The 20,436-nt window shown below is 38.3% G+C and overlaps 1 protein-coding gene across 1 annotated transcript; it reads right to left on the minus strand.

The window, feature by feature from the left end:
• Positions 1-8,714: 8,714 nt before the first annotated feature.
• Positions 8,715-20,042, minus strand: LOC149839224 (uncharacterized). Its single transcript, XM_090002390.1, has 11 exons — positions 19,939-20,042; positions 19,614-19,730; positions 19,379-19,459; positions 19,224-19,251; positions 18,996-19,078; positions 17,335-17,367; positions 16,527-16,605; positions 16,395-16,447; positions 9,209-9,269; positions 8,958-9,040; positions 8,715-8,874 (listed from the first exon to the last, which is right to left on the minus strand). Exons 2-11 carry the CDS (start codon positions 19,632-19,634, stop codon positions 8,785-8,787), a joined length of 612 nt encoding a protein of 203 aa, XP_089858516.1. The 5' UTR covers positions 19,635-19,730; positions 19,939-20,042; the 3' UTR covers positions 8,715-8,784.
• Positions 20,043-20,436: the final 394 nt, after the last annotated feature.

Consider the following 20,436-nt stretch of genomic DNA (forward strand, 5'->3'; position numbering starts at 1 on the left):
TGGACTTGCCTCCCAATCAAACACCGAAGTGGTTGCCAATGGGCTTTTTATATATTCAGCTGCAGATGAGAGGTAGCTGAACAACATATAATACGCGTTGCCAGTAGTCAAGTACGAACTTTATTTTGGATCTACCAACAAAAAAAAATCCCTACTTTTGGAGCTAATGGGAGACCGAATCTGCCCGTAAGCAGCCATTGTGGAATTTGGTGGCCTGAGGTGAGGAAAGCTCCATGGCGTGGTAGAAACGTTTTTCTGTCAAAATTTGATTTTTTTTTTCGGGTTTTTTCCAAATCCATTTTACCTTATAAGCTAAAGGCAAATCAGTTCCTTTGCCTTATGGCTATTTGGAAAAAAAAGTCCCCCAATCTTTCAAAACGTTAAGTCATATTCAACCTTACCATCCATTTAACTTTGGTAAATGGTTGATCACAGTGTGTTATGTCCAGAAAATCCCCTTTTCTTTGACTGCTTGAGATCATCTTCTTACATGCTTTTCTGTAAGATGTTAGGATAGAGTTATAGTCAGAATGAGAATACAAAGAATTCAGTTCAGATATGGACTTATCTTGAGTTTGGTATGTCTTTGATTTCATTTCCAACAGCTGCATAGGTACTCATCCTTGCCCTATGCAAATGGGTGCTTTGATGCCTTGATGGAGAACCTTGCTTGATCACAACCGTGTGCATAGGGCATTGATGCTTGTACAACATCGTGTGAAAATGGGTGCTTTGATGGAGAACTTTGCAGCGGTGCAGTGTGCATTCAGAAGCCCCTAAGTCCATTTTGACCATACCAAGTTCACCTTGAAGTTCTTACCTAACTAACTTTGACTTTTCGCTTCTCCCATTCCTTGCATTGATTTAACCCATTTAAGAGCATTTAAATAGTGATTATGAGGCTTTGTGACTGTTTGATGGTTTGACTGTTCAAGATCATTTTCATATATTTTTTTTAAATATTGGATTTAAGGTCTCATTTGTCACCCAAAACGTTATTAGCCTCCTTAAGTTTATAAAAAACCCTTCATTTTCGTCCATTTATTCATCAGATTTTCTGATTCTCAAACGTGTCTTTCTTTTTATCATTTTCTCTCGCTTGGCTTGTAAGTTTGTGGTTTAGGGTGCCTTGTAGACGTTGTTGTGCACATGCAGAAACGGATGCGTTGATCACGTGCACCTAGGTTTTAGGTGCTTTGATGGATAACTTTGCAGCAATGCATTCAAAGGAATTTAGGTGCATTATGGCCATATTGAGCTCACCTTGACTTTTTGACCAAACCAACTTTGACTTTTTGTTTCTCGCATTCCTAACATTGATTTGCCTAATTTAAGACTGCTCTCTCATTAAACATGAATACGAGAATTTTAATTTGAAGCCCTAGATAATAAGATACTAGTACTTTATTTCTACATGTATGTGAATGAATTGTCTTTGTCAAAGACCTCTAAATGCTGGTAGGCAAGCAATTAAAACGAGAGGGTGGTGTATGCTCTCCCCCGATGATTCACTGAATCCCACGATTGTCATGGGCTCTAAATGGGCACCACATATATAAGCACATGGGGCTCATATTCCTGTGTATGTTTACATCACTTAGCATTGGAGTCTGGTGCAGTTGCAAAGACTTAAGTACCCTTTCTTGCTATTCTTTCCATAAAACAATGGTTTGAGAAAATGATAAAAATGTCCTTCATTCAAAAAAGGAAAACAAACAGTTCAAAAAAAGGACAAACATGTCCCCCATCCAGAAAGTCAAGGATGGTGTTGACTCTTCAAAGTCTACACAGCGAAACGAACCTTAGCCGACAATCCGATGGTGATTCGGTGAAACGATGGTGAGTCGACGATCCGATGGTGAGCCGACGATCCGACGGTGATCCGGTAAAATGAACCTGAGCCATCAAAAATATTTGTTTGAACTTTTCATTGTCATCTTCTTCTTCTTTTTTCTCCGTAAAACACTGTAAAACCCTCTCTCTCTCTAGAAAAAAAATCAAGGGAGGCAAAGAGCCAACAATCCGATGGTGATCGTCATCCTCTTTCTGCTAGCAGTTGCCAGAATATTGCTCTCGTCCAACGAGCAACCGACTATGGCGGATCCTCCTTCGCCTTTGAGGGACATCTACAACAAAATCTTCCTCCGGTACACCTACAACAGAATACAGTCGCTGGCTTCCCCCATCATGACGAAAATCGCAAAGTGAAAAAAAAACAAAAAAATCGCGAGAAAGGGTGTTACGAAAACCTCCGATGGTGTCAAGAAAGAAACAACCGAAGAAAACATGAGCACCATGATTAAACAAAACACTTTATTGCTCTTTTTCAATATTTGCAAGAGAGAAAGAAAAGGAAAAAATTATACAAGGCCCTAAAAAAATTTGAGAGTATCGATTTATAGTAGAAATCAGATCAATGAGTAGCGATTTACAGTAGAAATCAGATCAGAGAGTAGCGATTTACAGTGAAAATCTGATCAGAGAGTAGCGATTTATAATAGAAATCAGATTATAGAGTAGCGATTTACAGTAGAAATCAAATCAGAGAGCAACGATTTACAGTAGAAATCAGACTAGAGAGTAGCGATTTATAATAGAAATCAGATCAGAGAGTAGCGATTTATAATAGAAATCAGATCAGAGAGTAGCGATTTACAATAGAAATCAAATCAGAGAGCAACGATTTACAGTAGAAATCAGACTAGAGAGTAGCGATTTATAATAGAAATCAGATCAGAGAGTAGCGATTTACAGTAGAAATCAGACCATAGAATAGCGATTTACAATAAAAATCAGATAAGAAAGTAGCGATTTACAGTAGAAATCAAATCAGAGAGCAGCGATTTACAGTAAAAATCAGATCAGCGAGTAGCGATTTACAGTAAAAATCAGATAAGAGAGTAGCGATTTACAGTAAAAATCAAACCAAAGAGTAGCGATTTACAGTAAAAATCAGATCATAGAGTAACGATTTATAATATAAATCAGATTAGAGAGTAGCGATTTATAGTAAAAATTAGACCAGAGAGTAGCATTTTACAGTAAAAACCAGATCAGAGAGTAGCGATTTACAATAGAAATCAGATGAGAGAGTAACAATTTACAGTAGAAATCATATCTGAGAGTAACGATTTATAGTGAAAATCAGATCAGAGAGTAACGATTTACAGTAAAAATCAGATCAGAGAGTAGTGATTTACAATAGAAATGAAACCATAGAGTAGCGATTTACAGTGAAAATCAAATTAGAGAGTAGCGATTTATAGTGAAAATCAGATAAGAGAGTAGCGATTTACAGTAGAAATCAGATCATAGAGTAGCGATTTACAGTAGAAATCAGATCAGAGAGTAGCGATTTACAGTGAAAATCAGATCAGAGAGTAGCGATTTACAGTGAAAATCAGATCAGAGAGTAACGATTTACAGTAAAAATCAGATCAAACAGTAGTGATTTATAGTGAAAATCAGATCAGAGAGTAGCGATTTACAGTGAAAATCAGATCAGAGAGTAACGATTTACAATGAAAGTCAGATCAGAGAGTAGCGATTTACAGTAGAAATCAGACCATAGAGTAGCGATTTAGAGTGAAAATCAAATTAGAGAGTAGCCATTTATAGTGAAAATTGGATAAGAGAGTAGCGATTTATAAAAGAGATCATATAAAGGCAAAAAAAATTTTGAATTAGAGACCCGCGCCGGAGGGAGCCCCCGGACCCCCCTCCTGTAAGGGCAAAAACTCTGAATCAGGCTCCACAACTCATCAAGTTGAATGATGCTACCTATGCTGGGAAGAGCCCCCAAACCCTCCTCCAGTAACGGCAAAAACTATGCTACCCACGCCGGTGGGAGCCCTCGGTCCCCTCTCCTGTAAGGGCAAAATCTTTGAATCAAGCTCCACAACTCATCAAGTTGAATGATGCTACCCACGCTGGGAAGAGCCCTCAAACCCCCTTCTGTAAGGACAAAAACTATGCTACTCACGTTAGGAGGAGCTCCCAAACCCCCCTCTTGTAAGGGCAAAAACTATGCTACCCATGCTGGGAGGAGCCCCCAAACCCTCCTCCTGCAAGGGCAAAAACTATGCTACCCACGCTGGGAGGAGTCCCCAAACCCCCCTCCTGTAAGAGCAAAAACTCTGAATGAGGCTTCACAACTCATCAAGTTGAATGATGCTACCCACGCTGGGAAGAACCCCCAAACCCCCCTCCTGTAAGGGCAAAAACTATGCTACCCATGCTGGGAGGAGCCTCCAAACCTCCTTTCTGTAAGGGAAAAAACTCTGAATCAGGCTCCACAACTCATCAAGTTGAACGATGCTACAGTCAGTGTGTAGGTCAGTCGGTGTTTGATTGGATACTGGAAAATATCTTTTTTCCTTTAATGTCTTCTTTTTTCCCCTAAGCCTTAGATGTGCAACCTGAAAATAATCTCCGGCGTAGGATCCCACCCCCAAGATTCCTTTGTTAAGATGTTGCAGCTCCACCATTTTGTTCCAGCTATTGCACTTGACTGAATGTGAAGTTCTGAACTTGTGGTGGACCATCCTCTAGTTTCACTCAGATGTCCTTTCATGCAAAAGTAATGATCAGTTTATCTTAAATTTTTAATCTTTGAGCCAAAGTAATGGTAAGTTTAATCTTTTGATCCGGATTGTAAAGTGTTAATCCTTTCTAATGATGCTTCAGCTTCTGTTCGAATAGATGATCACAGAATTTTGTCCGATCCCGGCTATAGTGAGGTACTAGTTAGTCCCAGCTTAGCACAGAAACGTCAATGCAGTATATAAATAATGCTGCAATCGAATAGAGTGAAGGAATTCTTGGGATTGAGAATTCTCATCAGACCTCACATTTCTTTTATGTGGGGTTTGTTCCATGAGAACTCTGGCTTCAGCTATTTTCTCTTGACCTCCCCACCATAATAATTTGGGTTGCAGAATTCCTACAACAGTTGTGTAATGGTTGATATGGAATAAGACATAGGGAGTTAGGTCAACACTGTGACTGGGATCTTTGAGTCCAATGTGAATTCAACTTGGTTTGATTCGATTATCTTGGTTGGGATTTAAAAGTCATATCCGAACTTTGCTTAACCTGGCCTTCTTAGGCTTCAACAAGCCAAGTGCAGCTTAACCAACCAGAAGGAACCGATCATTGACTTAGATTTGATATTGGCTTAGGCAGTCTCCCACTGATTTTACAGTGCAGTGCAGCATGATTTAGTTGACAGGGTCTAGTGTTGTTTCATTCCAAATCAACCTACGTCTTGATGTGCCATGAATCTTCTTGCATATATGAGTTTTTTATCCCATATGGAACAGAGAAACTGCACGCCGAAGCAGAGACTTGGTTGTACGCCAAGTCTTAGCATATTGTACCTACGTTTGCTGTCCTGGGGGTGTAAAACCATGGTGCCCCCTTGACCCCAGTGAGCCTCCTACTTTGCCTTATGGGAGAGGGCCCACATGAGATATGGTGTGAGGCAATAGCACAGTGCAACCACTGGCACCCATATGAGGGGGAAAAAAAGATGAGAAAAAGAAGCTGGAAGAAGCCCTAATCCTTTTCCTTTTTTCAGAATTACAGAGCATTTACAAAGGTTCCTTAAGCATGATTTTGTCATGGCCTGTAGACATATAACTAAACTCTTCAATTGGTTTTGGTACCATAAGCATTTGCAAAGGTTCCTTAAGCATGATTTGTCATGGCCTGTAGACATATAACTAGACTCTTCAATTGGTTTTGGTACCATATTAGTGCATATAGTTAATTCCATCGTTATGGTTGGACTTTATTATGGATTTCTAACCACATTTTCTATATTATATAGCCTTACTTTAGCTTTAGAAATAATAGTATTCGGAAAAACAATAATTGTAAATTAGTAGGATTATTGATACACAAGTTAAATATAAGATTAGATACGAAGAAATCCACCCCCGCCCCTAGGTATTTAATCCTTTCTGCCAGAAATAAACTGGACCGATTCCCGATAATTGCTGGTTGGGGTAATCCTCTAGAGCTGTTCCATTAGCATTTGTTTGCATGTGACGAAAAACAAATAATTAGGAATGTTATGGCATTATCTTGGATCTAAGCCGAACTAATCTGATCATATTTGTGGTCGTTTGGTTGTTTGTTTCATAAATACACCAACCAAATGTAATTGTTTTTTCGGGTGGTACGGAGGTCATCCTGCATTATAAGAGAGGGTACAAAAGCATGAATCTCTTTCTCTGGAAGTACTGTATGCTGTTTTGCTAGCTATCCCTTTGTGGTTTTCTGATCAGAGCCAATATCTCAAGCAGTATAATACAACAACTACAACTACGCCCTCTTCCCAAAACAATTGGGGTTGGCGATATGAACCAAAAAAGAAAATCATTCTGGGTCTTCCACATGAATCCTTCTCCTCCAATCATTTCTATCAAATGTCATGTCCTCGGTGAGGTTCAAAGCTTTCATATCCTTTCCTATCATCTTCATTCAAGTCTTCCTAGGCCTTTTCCGACCTTTTTTAACTAATATACTTTCTCATTTCTCCATCTTTCTAATTGGAGCATCATTAGGCCTTCGCTGAATATGTCCAAACCACCGTAAACGATTCTCTCTCATCTTATTTTCAATGGGTGCAACGCCTACCTTCTTACGTATCTCCTCATTCCAAATCTTATCTTTTATTGTATTTTCACGCATCCATCTAAACATACACATCTCAACTACACTCATTTTTTGAATATGATGTCTCTTGGCAGCTCAACATTCTGTACCATATAGTAAAGCGAGCCTAATAGTCGTTCTATAAAACTTTTTCTTCAACCGCAATGGCATTCTACGATCGCACAACACTTCAGTTGCACTTTTCCATTTCATCCACTCAACCTTTATCCTATGATTTACATCTCCATCAATTTCTCCATACTTTTGAATAATAGATCCCAAATATTTGAAACAATCATCCACCGGTATTTCTTGCTCACCAAGCTTCACTACACTCCCATCACTACTTCATTTCTTACTAAACCGACATTCCATATATTCTGTCTTACTCTTACTCAACTTAAAACATCTTGCTTTCAATGTCTGTCTCCATAATTCTAACTTAGCATTAACCCTAGCTCTAGACTCATCAATCAAAACAATATCATCAGCAAACAACATACACCACGACACATTTTCTTGAATTGATCTCGTAAGCTCATCCATCACTATAGCAAATAGGAAAAGGCTTAAAGCAGATCCTTGATGTAACCCAACCGTTATAGGAAAATTGGTTGTCACCCCTTCACAAGTGCGGACATTGGTTACTACTCCTTCATACATATCTTTAATTATACTAATGTACTTTAGAGAAACATCTTTCTTCATCATTGTCCACTAGAGAACGTCCCTAGGTACTCTATCGTATGACTTCTCCAAATCAATAAAAATCATATGCAAATCTTTGTTCCTCTCTCTATATCTCTCAATAAGCTGTCTAAGAAGATGTATAGCTTCCATAGTTGATCTATCCTAAGCAGTATGTGTCTTGTAAAACCCTACACCACGTTCTGCAAATGAACTGCTTCTGGGTTCCTTTGGAAGCTCATCTCCTTCGTCTTCACCCCCAATTTTTCTGCTTCAACCCATTGACTTGGTTCCACATATATATTTGATGGCAATACATAGCTCAATGGGTTTGGCCCCAAGGGGGGTTGGCGTAGTGGGGTGGAGCCTTGGCTGCTAGACGGGCAGTCAAGGTTCGATTCCCATGGGTGTCGCTCCTCTGCATAAGCTGGCATGTAGTATAGGCCCCCCGGGGCAGGGGTCCTAACCTTGGAGTTTTACGCTGCTGACATGACAACCGTAAGTATGGCAGACTGAACCAGCACGACCAGATCTTCATGCTGGGTGAGGTTTCTTCGGGTTATAAATTCAGAAAAAAAAGCTCAATGGGTTTGTTAGCTACTTGAGCTAGTTCTCACCAAGCAATGCATCTAAACTACAGCATTTGGTCGTGAATGAGATAGCTGGATGGTTAGGTCACACTCACAACTGAGGGTTCTCGGGTTCAAATCCCGCAGGGGTTATTCCCAAATTTGCCTTATTTTATAATAATAATTAAAAAAAATAATGACAATAAAACAGGACAGACACATGTTAAACATGAACCATGCCAAACACATCTATGGTGTCGGATCGAGTTGAAAAAACTTGCACTTGCACCGAGTTTCAACTCATTTCCCATGTGTATACAAACAATTACAAGCTTTGCAATAAAGATGGTGATCATATGAATTGGTCTCAATTCTACAAAACGTGTTATGCCAAACATGTCCAGGACACGACGTATCCATGTCCTAACCTATGTGGGATAGATAAAGACCATATACACAGGATCTGAGGGCAATGTTGTTAAGATTGGTTCACTAGGTGAATCGATTTCTTAAAAAAATGAAAAAATCGAATCCAATCAATCAAGCAATCAACTTTTTACCATCAGATGAAGCGTCATTAAAAACATAAAAATATATTAAAAAAATTGACCCCCCTTAAAAAATATTTTAAAATGAATCGAATCGTCCCAACTAAGCCGGTTCAGACCGATTTTAACAACATTGTCTGGAGAGCACTTCTAAATGGAACAACCTGCCAACCCAAAAATGGAATAGAGCTGGAAGGTTTACTTTCATTTTCAGGAACTAATCAACACTACCTTTTTCAAATGATGAGAATTTTCCTAAAAACAACAGAAATTGGATTTCAACAAGTACAATATTACATTACAATGACCAGATAATTGCATTATTTCTTAGATGACCGGAAACCACCAAATCCCATCATCGCTGCTACATCAGCATCATCGTCCTCGGCATCCTCAACAGCTTTTTCCTTCTAAATTCATCAAACTCATCAATCAGTGTCCATGATTTAACAAAAAAAAGTCTCAGTATTTTTTTTCTAAGAAATGTGCATACTTTCTTTTCCTTCTTCCTTTCCCTGCGTTCCCTCCTCCTCTCTTCCTCCTCTTGCTGTTGTTTCAATATTCTAGCATCCAAATCTGTCAAATACAAATTCATCAGCTAAGAAACCTCAAGAGATGTTCATCTCAACCAAAAAAAAAAAATCTTTCAAAAAGAATGGTGGACTACATAAATATCCAATGAAATGATAAAACTATTTTCAAGTAAAATTTTAAAAAGAACAAAAAAAAAGAAAGAGATCCTACCTTGCTCAGTAAAGCTTCCAATTATTTTCCGCTTCTTGAGAATTTCAAATCGTTCCTGAACCTGGAAATAGAATATAACCTTAAGCAAATGATGAAATATAAAACTTGATGACCATTGTATAGGAACATCTACCATAGAAACAAAATGAACCAGTTCAACCAAAACTTCCACCACTGGAACTTGAGATTCAAAAAGTAATGAAAGGTCCAAAATATAATGCACAGCTCAATGAGGGAGACAACAATACACTGACTATGCTAGGATCCTAACAAATACTAACAAAGAAGAAATGGAACTTAAAAATGAAACATCTTAGTGATGATATTTGCACAGTAGAGTCAAAGATAGCTGAAAGACAAAATACATTAGCAACCAGGAATTGGAATAAATTCTAAGATTTTAGAGAGATGGTCATGATAAGACAATATGCATAATTACCAGTTAATTGAATTATCACTGTATAATCAATTTGTCAGTCAGAACAAGGACATCAAATACAATCCAAAGATCAATCAACTTCAATGCCGGAAGCTGCAAGCCAATCAAGTGAAAAAATGCAGTCGCTTCAAATTGAAAAAAAAAATTGATTTGTGTTCTCATGCTGCAAGTACTTTCCTAGAACCTAAAATCACTGCAGTTGCATGGAGGACAAGTACAATCTCCTAGAGGCTGTCACTTCAACAATTAGAAAATCAACAAAATAACAGTGTACTACAGGTAATCCACAGTTCATTTTGAACACATCCATCAGCATGCAAATAGCATAATTCTTGTGTTTAGCAATAACGCTGCAGAGCCGACTTCTAAATCTAACATCAAAACGTGCTGGTACTTTGAATAACAAAGACAAACCAAACCCTTAAAGGGCTTCCCAAAACACATATAGGGATTATATCAACCAAGATGGTTCTCGACTCCCGAGCATTACACAGTGAAAAGCTAACTGCTATATAAACCTTTTTCTCTTTTCCAAAGTCACACATGTAGAAAGATTTTGAAGGAAAAAAGGGCAATTTCAAACTTCAAAGATACACGTAGGGTAAAAAACATACGGACTCTCCTTAGAGGTTCCACACCCGCGTCTACGCGATGCGGGTGCTGGTGCAGCAAACATGAAATTTTGCCGCACCGAATGGGGTCAACCCGCACCCAGGATTACGTTTGTCCAAAATGGACTCGGTCAATTTTGGTCCAAAAGAAAAAGAAAAAGTGTGGGGGTGGGGGTATTAAGGCACGACTGTGCCCCCCCTCCCCAACTCCTCCTCCCCTCCTCTTTCGATGGCGAGGGCAACAATTACAGGTCTCTCTCTCTCTCTCTCTCTCTTCCTTCTCCTCCCCCTCATGTCTTTCTTCTTCTTGCTTCTCTTCCTCCCTCCACCGTCTCCTCTCTTTCATTTTCTTTCTCCTCCTTTCTTTCTTCTTCTTCTCCACCTTCCTCCTCCTTCCCTCATTGGCGCAAGGGTTGAACCTCTAGTGAACTCAGGTCTGGGTTCACCAGAACCGAACCCAGGCACACTCGGTTCGGCTCTAATGAACTCAGACCTGGGTTCACCAGAGGCCCAGAGCCGAACCCAGAATTGCTGGGTGCGGCTCTAGTGACTAGGTTCACCGTAATCGAACCCAGGCCTGGGTTCACCACAAGTCCAAAGCAGAACACAGGCCTGTTTGGTTTGGTTATGGTGAACCCAGACCTGGGTTCAACAGAGGTCCAAAGTTGAACCCAAGCTCGCTGGGTCCAGCTCTAGTGAACCTAGGCCTAGGTTCACCAGAATTGAACCCAGCCTGGGTTCACTAAAACCGAACCCATATACTTTTGGTATAAAATTATGCATTGTTTACTTTTTCTATTAGTATAATTTACTTTTTTTTGCTTGACTTGTTTCATGTTTTCTTAATTCACTTAGCATAGCCATGATATATTTAGGTTCATTTAATTGTGGTGTTATTTTTTATTGACGAGGAATAGCAATTGTAGATTGTTAAGTTGATTTATTGCATGAATTTATGCATGATGAATTGATGATATGATAATTATTTTTATTTCATTAGTGTTAACTTAAAACTATTAAAAATTATATATATATACCCTCCCTGCACCCAAGTTTTTTAAAATGCCGCATCATCGCACCCGCACCTATGTGACATAGTTTTTGACAAAACCTTTTGGTGTGATCTTCAAAAAGAAACACCCTAAACCTTCCAACTATCTTCTGCTTTTTAAAATATCGTCATTGTATTTTTCTTAGGTCATGACACATAAAATTAAGGGTGGGCATCAGGTTAGATGCCATATAGGCTGGGTTTGATCACCCACTGATCCGTCAGCATCCCCACTGGACAGGTCATGTTGCCAGATAGACCAGGATGGGCCAGGCCAACCCATTACCCACCCTTTATTTGGTTGAGCAGTGTGGCCCATCTGGCGAGGCTTGGGGTGGGCTTTTGATCCTTGACCTTGCCCAGCTGTTTGGTGGGTTGGACTAGACCAGGATACATCCCATCCAATCAGCAGCCTGGCCACCTACATAATTAGCATTTCCATGAAAATATATCCATAAACTTTGAAACGCTTCATTTAGCACACTCTCATTAAAGGAAAAGAATAAAAGAAAAAATAAGGAACAAAAAATCTGCACCAAGTTGATATAGACCAGCTAGGAGGCCAGTGCCACACTCTCTCCCCCTTCCCTTTCTTGCTCTATCATTCTGCTACAGTGAAACTCTGATACACACCGGCAAGATAAGCAGCCAAATGCGTATCTCAAACCCCATGCGGTGGGCTGGAAAATGCCGTGCGGCTTGAGTGTGTGTGGGGGATGTGTGTGGATGCACAAGAGAGGCTGTGAGCGGCCCTTCGCGAGCGTGGATGTGCGCAGGTGAGAAAGGTAAGAAGGGGGTGCAAGAGGAAGAAAAGGGATTCTCCTTCGAGGCGGAGAGACCCCCAAAAGCACAAAGCTAATACTTCATTGATGCCTGTTGCTAATTACATGAGGGTTTATATAACCTCATTGCCCTAATCTGGATACCCCCTATTGGATCCATAACCGGATTTGTTCTACTCATACTCAACCCCTTTGTTTCCTTTACACAATCTTTGTACACCCAGCCTCATGGGTCCCAAACCAAAAGGTACATGACCCAAACCCAAATGTATGCAGTATTGAGCCCCTTAGCACCTGGCGTATCTGGTTGTGTCTGCCCCCATTCCTTCATGTCCACCTTGCCCTTGAGCCGGTTACACATTTCAGCTCGTAACAAACTCACTCTGTCACTTGTTCTTATCCAATCCATTATTTTTTAACTTTTATCAGTTAGATATGCAAAAGTCTACCATATTGATGGGAGCCAGTTTGATAATTGAAAGTGCCCCAACTTCATCCCTGATATATATATATATATACTGTTTGCTACCCTAGTGGGTAAGGAACCCCCTAGTGAAAAATGTAATTTTTTCATTTTTTTCAATTTGTTTGAACAAATAACCCTCCACATGTGATCTACATATCAAGTTTAGCATAAACCAACATTTGGATCATGTTTTTATATGTCAGATTTTATGAAGGTTGAAAAATCAACGGCTTGAAAAATCAACGGCCTACAATGTACCAAATTTTCAAACCTCAAAAAAAACATGTATGTCCAAAAACTATGATCCAAGAGTTGATTCCTGCTATTTTCATCATGATAAACACATTCACGAGGTCAGATTTGGCCAAAGCAACCTTCACCTATGAGTTTCAACTAGGGGGTTCCTTACCCATGAGGGTAGCAAATGCTACACCTATATATATAATATATATATGAGTAATGCTCCGGTGCTCCGGGGTGTACCGAGTACCCTACTCCTACATACTAGAATTCATGGTTGTAGGTTGTATCTTCTCAATTAAACCTTATGGATATACTTAACACAGTTTATTTGATAGGAATCATGCTTTGGATCATGTTTTTTGGACATAAAAATAAGATTTTTTAAGTCATGAATTTTTGATACATTGTGAGCCGTTGATTTTTAAAGGTCTTAAAAAACAAACATGTATGCTATAATCACATGATCCAAAACATGTTTTCTACTAAATAATGCTTATAGATTATATCTATAGGGTCTGATCAACAAAAAAAGTTCAAGAAATTTGAAAATCTAAAGCTTCTATTAGGTGGGAGTAGGTACTCCGGGAGCACCTTATCATTACCATATATATAACAAGTGAAAATATGACTCATGTATATATATATCAGTGTTATTAAAAATGCGCCTCAAGGCATAAAAAGTGCGCCTCACCTCAAGGCTTTTTGCCTTGAGGCGCATGTGTAAAGCGCAAAACCCTCAAGGTGTGCGCCTCATAGGCCTTGAGGCACATGCCTCGAAGCAAGACACACCTCAGGCTGAGGCGTACACGCCTCAAAGCATTTGGTCAAATGAGGGTCAAAACCCTCATTTGACCAAAAATTAGGGCATAAACATACTGCCCCCGACCCTTTAAGTGTTGATTTTACTATTTTAGTTTTTTTGAACCCCTCTTTTTCTGTTTTTTTTCTCACAGCAATCTCTCTCTCTCGGCTCTCACAGTGGCAGCATTCTCTCTGTCTCTCGTGGTGGAGCCGAAACAGGCACGCCTCTCTCGTGGTGGAGCTGAATCAGGTATGTCTCCCTCTCGGCTTTGACAGTCGCAACATTCTCTCTGTCTCTCTCGTGGTGGAGATTTGGATTGAAAACCCAATCTCCTCCTTCAAGAAATAAGGGTTTTCATCCTTTTTCCGTTGTCCCTCACTTACAGTGTTAGATCTGAAAATTATGATTGGGATCATCAATTGTTCTTTCGACCTTTGGTCGTTTTCTGCCATCATCTTTTTGCTAAGCGGATTTAGGGTTTCTTGGTCGTTTTCTACCATCATCTTTTTGCTAAGCGGATTTAGGGTGACCTGTGGGTATTAAAAAACCTAACAGATTTACATATGTATGGAGATAGAATCCTTTAATTTGCGTTTTTCGTGAGTTGTGAATTCAAGAATTGTGTTATCTTAATTGATGGACTCTGATTATAAGACATTGACTAATCTTCACGCAATCTCCTTTTGAATGGGCATGTTTTTTCTGTGTGGTTCTACTTGGTTTAGTTGTACTTGGGGGGTTTCTTTCATGGATTACGTTAATTTGATGTGTCGATAAGTTTTGTATGTATGCAGATTTCTTTTGCCCACTAGGTGAAAATTGTCTAATGTGCTAATCCTGCCATTCACCATATGATTTGGCGGGCGCAACTGGCTGGTGCTTCTGTTGATTTGTATTTCCAGGCTTGATTAATGATGCCACATCTTAGATTCCAAATGCTTTTGAAACTGTTACAGTTGTAACTTTCATGTTTGAGGATCAAAAGCAGGTGACTGAATTGTTAGATATTTGAAAGGAAGACGATTCAAGAATTTTTCTATCCAAGAAACTGCCTCTTCTGTGAAGAAAGGAATGTTCTTGCGGTATATTGAAGATCGTTAGTGTTTGTATTAATCAAGATCTGTTCCTTTATTGTTCACATGAGACCTATGGGATTCGTCGGAAATTTTCTTTCCCCCAGTTGTGCACTTGCATCGTGTGAAATTATATATAGAGGTTATGGGCTCACGTGTATTATGGATAACGTTTTGTTGTGCATGCTTCTGGTTGGTCAGATGGATTTTAAATCATGCACTGTAATTGCATGCTTTTTATAAACATTGGTGCTGTTAAGTTATTTTTACATTGTAGTAGTGACACGCAGTCTCACTCAAAGAATGCAGGCACATACAAAAATTCTTTATTTACTGAAATTTCACCAGTTATTGTCTATGTTTGATTAGAGCTTTGCTGGAAATTTTGACTTGTGTGCATCCGAAATCCGGAGCTATTTTGTTTTATTATATCTGTTAAATCACTTTGAAAAAACTGGATTTGCCTCAGATCCTAGTGATTTGCTAAAAATGTTAATGCTAATATGCATTTCGTTGTTAATGTTAATTTTTTATTGAATGAATGCTCATATTTTATTTCTTAGATACTTACATAGATCAAGTTGTTGCATTAATATTACTTTTACAGGTTAATCTCATATATTTTCAGTATTTATTTGAGATTTTTTATTTCTTATTGGTTGTTGCTTCATCTACAAAACATTTTTTTTATTTATAATTTTAGATAGTTTTTATAGTTTTTTTAAGTTAAATTTTTTTTTGAGGCTTACGCTTTACGCCTTGCCTCAGATTTTGGTGGAGCGCCTCGCTACGCTTCAATGCTTTTCACAACACTGATATATATATATATATATATATATATATATATATATATATATATATATATATATATATATAATGCTACGGTGTTTCGGGGAGTACCGAGTACCCTACTCCTACATACTAGAAATCATGGTTGTAGGTTGTATCGTCTCAATTAAACCTTATGTATGTACTCAACATAGTTTATTTGATAAGAATCATGCTTTGGATCATGTTTTTTGGACATAAAAATAAGATTTTTTAAGTCATGAAATTTTGATACATTGTGAGCCGTTGATTTTTAAAGGTCTTAAAAAACAAGCATGTATGCTACAATCACATGATCCAAAACATGTTTTCTACTAAATAATGCTTATAGATTATATCTATAGGGTCTGATCAACAAAAAAAGTTCAAGAAATTTGAAAATCTAAAGCTTCTATTAGGTGGGAGTAGGTACTCCAGGAGCACCTTATCATTACCATATATATAACAAGTGAAAATATGACTCATGTAATGTTAGACTCTTAAAGTTGGCCTCCATTACATTGAGAAACCATAAAAAATGGAGATTGTAAAGGCACTAAACTTACTACTCAAATTAAACCATGTTACTTCCCTAGGAGAAAGTTAATATTAGGTGTACTTCCAAAGCCTTTAAGAAAACCAACTAGACTATAATGCACACCACATCCAAGTACAAACACAAAACAGCAAAACAGGTAAGAATCAAACCAAAACACAAAAGTGATTCAGTCCAAGCAGCTTTAATCTAATACTGTATGTCTCTAATTTTATTATGTCAACCAAGAGAGATATCTCAAGAACTAGAGATTCATAGCCTTTGACTAGATTATGGGCTTCGTCACCAAAGCACTGACACTCACTAATGGCAGAAGAATCAAAACAATCTCATTGCTTCTGGAACAAGAGAGATACCTGCTGAAGAGAAGCACGTTCCACCCGCATTGACATGCCCAAAGCTCTTTGATCTAAGGTGACATGTAAAGAAACAGAGAAGTTAGATAGGACTTAACGTACAAATCATGTAAATACATGGAAGGAACATACGTTTCTTCCCATTGATGTGGTCCAAGAAATTTGCAGAATCTTTTACTACACATTCACAAACATCACAATAGTACCCGGCCTGTAACAGAGCACAAGATATAAGATAAAATTTATTATAGTTAAAGGAAATAAGAATATTGAAATAAAAATCAGATTTTAATAGCTCAGTGAACCGAGACAATATTTGCAACAATTTTTTTAATTCTTCAGTACTCCAGCAACACTTTAAACTTTTGGATAATATCTTCTGTTCAAGAACTGGAAAGAGCTTCCCTACATGCCATAATTTCCTACCCAATGACATTGCAATGGATTGTATATAAAAGGTGTCAACCCAGGATCTCAATAGTATTGTGACATAGAGAATCAAAACCTGTGATTTTCTCCAATCCAATAATTTATATGCAAAATTTCCTTCTTGTCTTCAAATTGAAAGGAAACTTTTACAAAATAAATGAAAGTTCAAATAAATTTTCATGCAGCATGCAACATCACAGAATCATGCACAAGGTTTGACAAGATTCAACTATCTAGCCTAGGCGAGCTGAAAAGCAGTAACTAACACCGAAAAACAGACATAGAAGATGATTCAATAGAAAAAACAAATCACCATGCCATTAACAAAATCAGTCTAAGACCAATAATTCTTTTCACCCAACCTAGAAGCCCAATTCAAAATGGCATACCACAGAGAAAACAAGAATGAGGATCAGTTCTTGAAGTCTAATTAAGCATTAGCAATATTTGCATAGCAACAAAGCATTTTTAATAAAAAGTATACTAGAACAAGAGTATATTATGGACATACCTGCTGACTCAATGGTGCAACAGGAGTGACAACCTGCATAAAAGACATAACCTTTGTCAAGAATAAAACAATGGGTTTCTCACAAACAATTGCAACCTGATCAATCAACGTCAAGAACAGGTGGCCACTTGACCATTCAAGTAGCATGTAATTCAGTTAACCACTAATAGATGGACAGAACCAGACCACCTAATTTTCACCTATCAAAACCCTATCAAGCTCCCGACATTATAGATTTTTCAAATGTATTAAAGAAGGATAAATGATGGAACAATGTGATAAAGAATGCTGCTAGCTGCAATTTATAAAGCTTATGTTTTTCGAAACAAAGAAATGTCTCTTGCATTTTGTTCTTCTAATTACATACAGCTTCATAAAAATTTAATATCCAAGGTCCTTTAATCATCTGAAAAAATGTAAAAACTATATTTGAATCTCCCAACAGAAAATAAAAAAGTTGTGAAATAAAAGGGAAGAAAGAATGAAATCGACAAACAAGCAAGAGAGATAGACAAAGGCAGGAAATTCTTGGAATTCAAGCCTCTCTTACCTAAAGCATCTACTGGCTAATGCACTTCACAAAAAATTTCCCACAATGTCCAGTGAGGTTCTTCAAGAAAAAACTTGAGACTAGAACTCACAGGCAGGCCTCCATTAGGCAAACCATCCATCATCTAATTTGCCCCAAGATCAATAATATCCCTAGTTAACGCAAAAACTGATCACAAGAGCAAGCTTGATGTGAACTTAAATTTCTTGCCACCAAATCTCACTCACAACATATCGTATGCCCTCGAGATAAACACCTAATAATTTCTTGGATTACATAGATGTTGAGCACAAAAACTCCAGAGGCAACCAACTAAAGTTATACTGCATTGTACCAAGAGGTGATATATTTCTTGGTTGAGAATTAACTGCAAGCAAAATTTCATATTTGTGGTGTGTAAAAGGCATGGAATAAACACTAGTAATAATAATCTAAGCAGGTTTTTTTGACAAGGCACTATACACAGAATAGAAAAAAGAATTGACGCCATGTGTGAAAACGTTCTCTGCTAGGTTTCTAGTCCATCAAAGAGGGCACAAAAAACTTATAATGGGCTTCAAGTCCCTCTTCCTATAAAATAAGATAAACTAAACGAAAAACAAGAAACAGCAGAAGCATTGAGCAAAATATCTAGCAGCTAGAGAATACAACCTCATGTCATAAATTCATTTGAAAAATCAAATCAATTGTCGAGCCTTTACGGAAGATGAAAATCAAAACAATCATTTCACCATGAAAGGAACAAGGCAAGTAGTAGGCTAATCCTACCAAACTATATTGTAAATTGGTCGATAACATCCATAACCATTATGATATACATTAGATAAATTAAAAAAGTTACATCAATTAGAATTCCACTCAAAGATTGAAACTGGCAAAAGCATAGCCAACTAGCGATTGTAAATTTCAAGATGATATCATCATTCACATTAACAATTAACAAATACATCATTCCATTTTCCTTCTAGCATGAAGCCTTAGCTAAGCCTTAACTTCATACATGTTAATTACCAATATAAAATCCAAAAGAAATGTAACAGAAAGTAGAGAATTTTTAAATTTCAAAAAGTAAATAAAAATTTTTGAAAGCGAAAGAAGGATCAGCAGTAACCTGCGTCTTCCCCAAGCGAGAATCAAGGTCAACTTCATAGTCCCTGTGTTTCAACGGTTGCCTTTGCACAGGAGGAGCCTTTTCTGAACGCACCCAAACAACATTTCACATAGAAGAAGTAAGTTTATAAGCATCAATCATATCCATTTATTTCCATAAGTTCACCACCCTTAATCGAAATACGCCACACACACATCAAGAACCAAAGAGGAGAGTTCGACGACTCACCTTTAGACTTAAACCGGCCTTCCTCTTCCTATACAGACGGCCAAAAAAAACAAAACCGAAAACATAAAAAAGAACCCAAAAGAAAACCACCACCAACAACAACAAAAACAACAACAATTAACTAATGCAACCATATCGGCATCGACCCACCTCACCTGCAACTCACGCTCTCGCGCCCGCTCCAAATACTCCTCCCTGTTCCATTTCCTTCTGTGGGTATTGTCGACCCCGACAGCCTACACCCAAAAACCAGCAAGGGAGGCTCCATTTTTACACCAATTTGAGAATACTGAACCAGAATCAAGATGGTATCCATATATCTATCTACATATGCATGTATACATTACACATGTTTGTGAATAAGTAGAAATAGAGGAAGAAGGAACTCACATTACTAGCAGAATGAGCCATCAGAGTCTTGGATTTTCAGCTAAAACTTAATTCAGATTTGTGTAGAGATGGACGCCCTTCCGCTTCAAGTAAAGTTCAGACTAGAACAGAGCATGTCTAGAAAAACGAGAAATTATTAGCCATCGACCAAATTGGGGGGTTCTAAAAACCCTAGAATTCTGCAGAAAGCCTGGAAGATGGGCAGAAAAGAAAAGGAAAATCCAATCGGTTCTATCTTTCAGAATCGTGAGACTCCCATAAAGCCTATAGAGAGAGAGAATCATTTAACCCAAAAAACAAAATAATAATAATAATAAAATCGCACCTCTTCCCGTCCGATATTCGTGCTGTGATCGGTGGCGATGTAAGGCCTTCGGGACAGGTATAAAGCCCAACGATCGAACCTGCGTTGCTTGTGCCTCGCCCTCACACGAGCGAAGAAGGTTTTCATTTTGGATCTCGGATTTGTGAACTGGGGTAATTACCCGAAAGGAAAACTTCAACGCGGCGAAACGGATCGGATTCTCAAACATAGGATTTGAGAACCGAAGATCCCTCACTTTTATGATTTTTGGCTGTTCCGAACCAAGGATTTTCAAATCTAGGATTTGGGAAACTTCAATGCTGACAAGAGAAACTTCCATGCAAATGGACCGAATCCAATATGCCACTTTTATGATTTTTGGCTATTCAGACCCGATCACGCTCCAACTTCCCTATGTATGTAGCTGATCCGGATCCGATCAGATTAGGTACAATCACATTGCACACTTTGAGTGAGCCGCTGCACCTGACTGCCCTCAATCTCGAATACAGCCTGTCA

Source organism: Nuphar pumila, chromosome 4 (assembly GCF_984573655.1).
Source record: "Nuphar pumila chromosome 4, dmNupPumi1.hap1.1, whole genome shotgun sequence".
Taxonomy (NCBI): domain Eukaryota; kingdom Viridiplantae; phylum Streptophyta; class Magnoliopsida; order Nymphaeales; family Nymphaeaceae; genus Nuphar; species Nuphar pumila.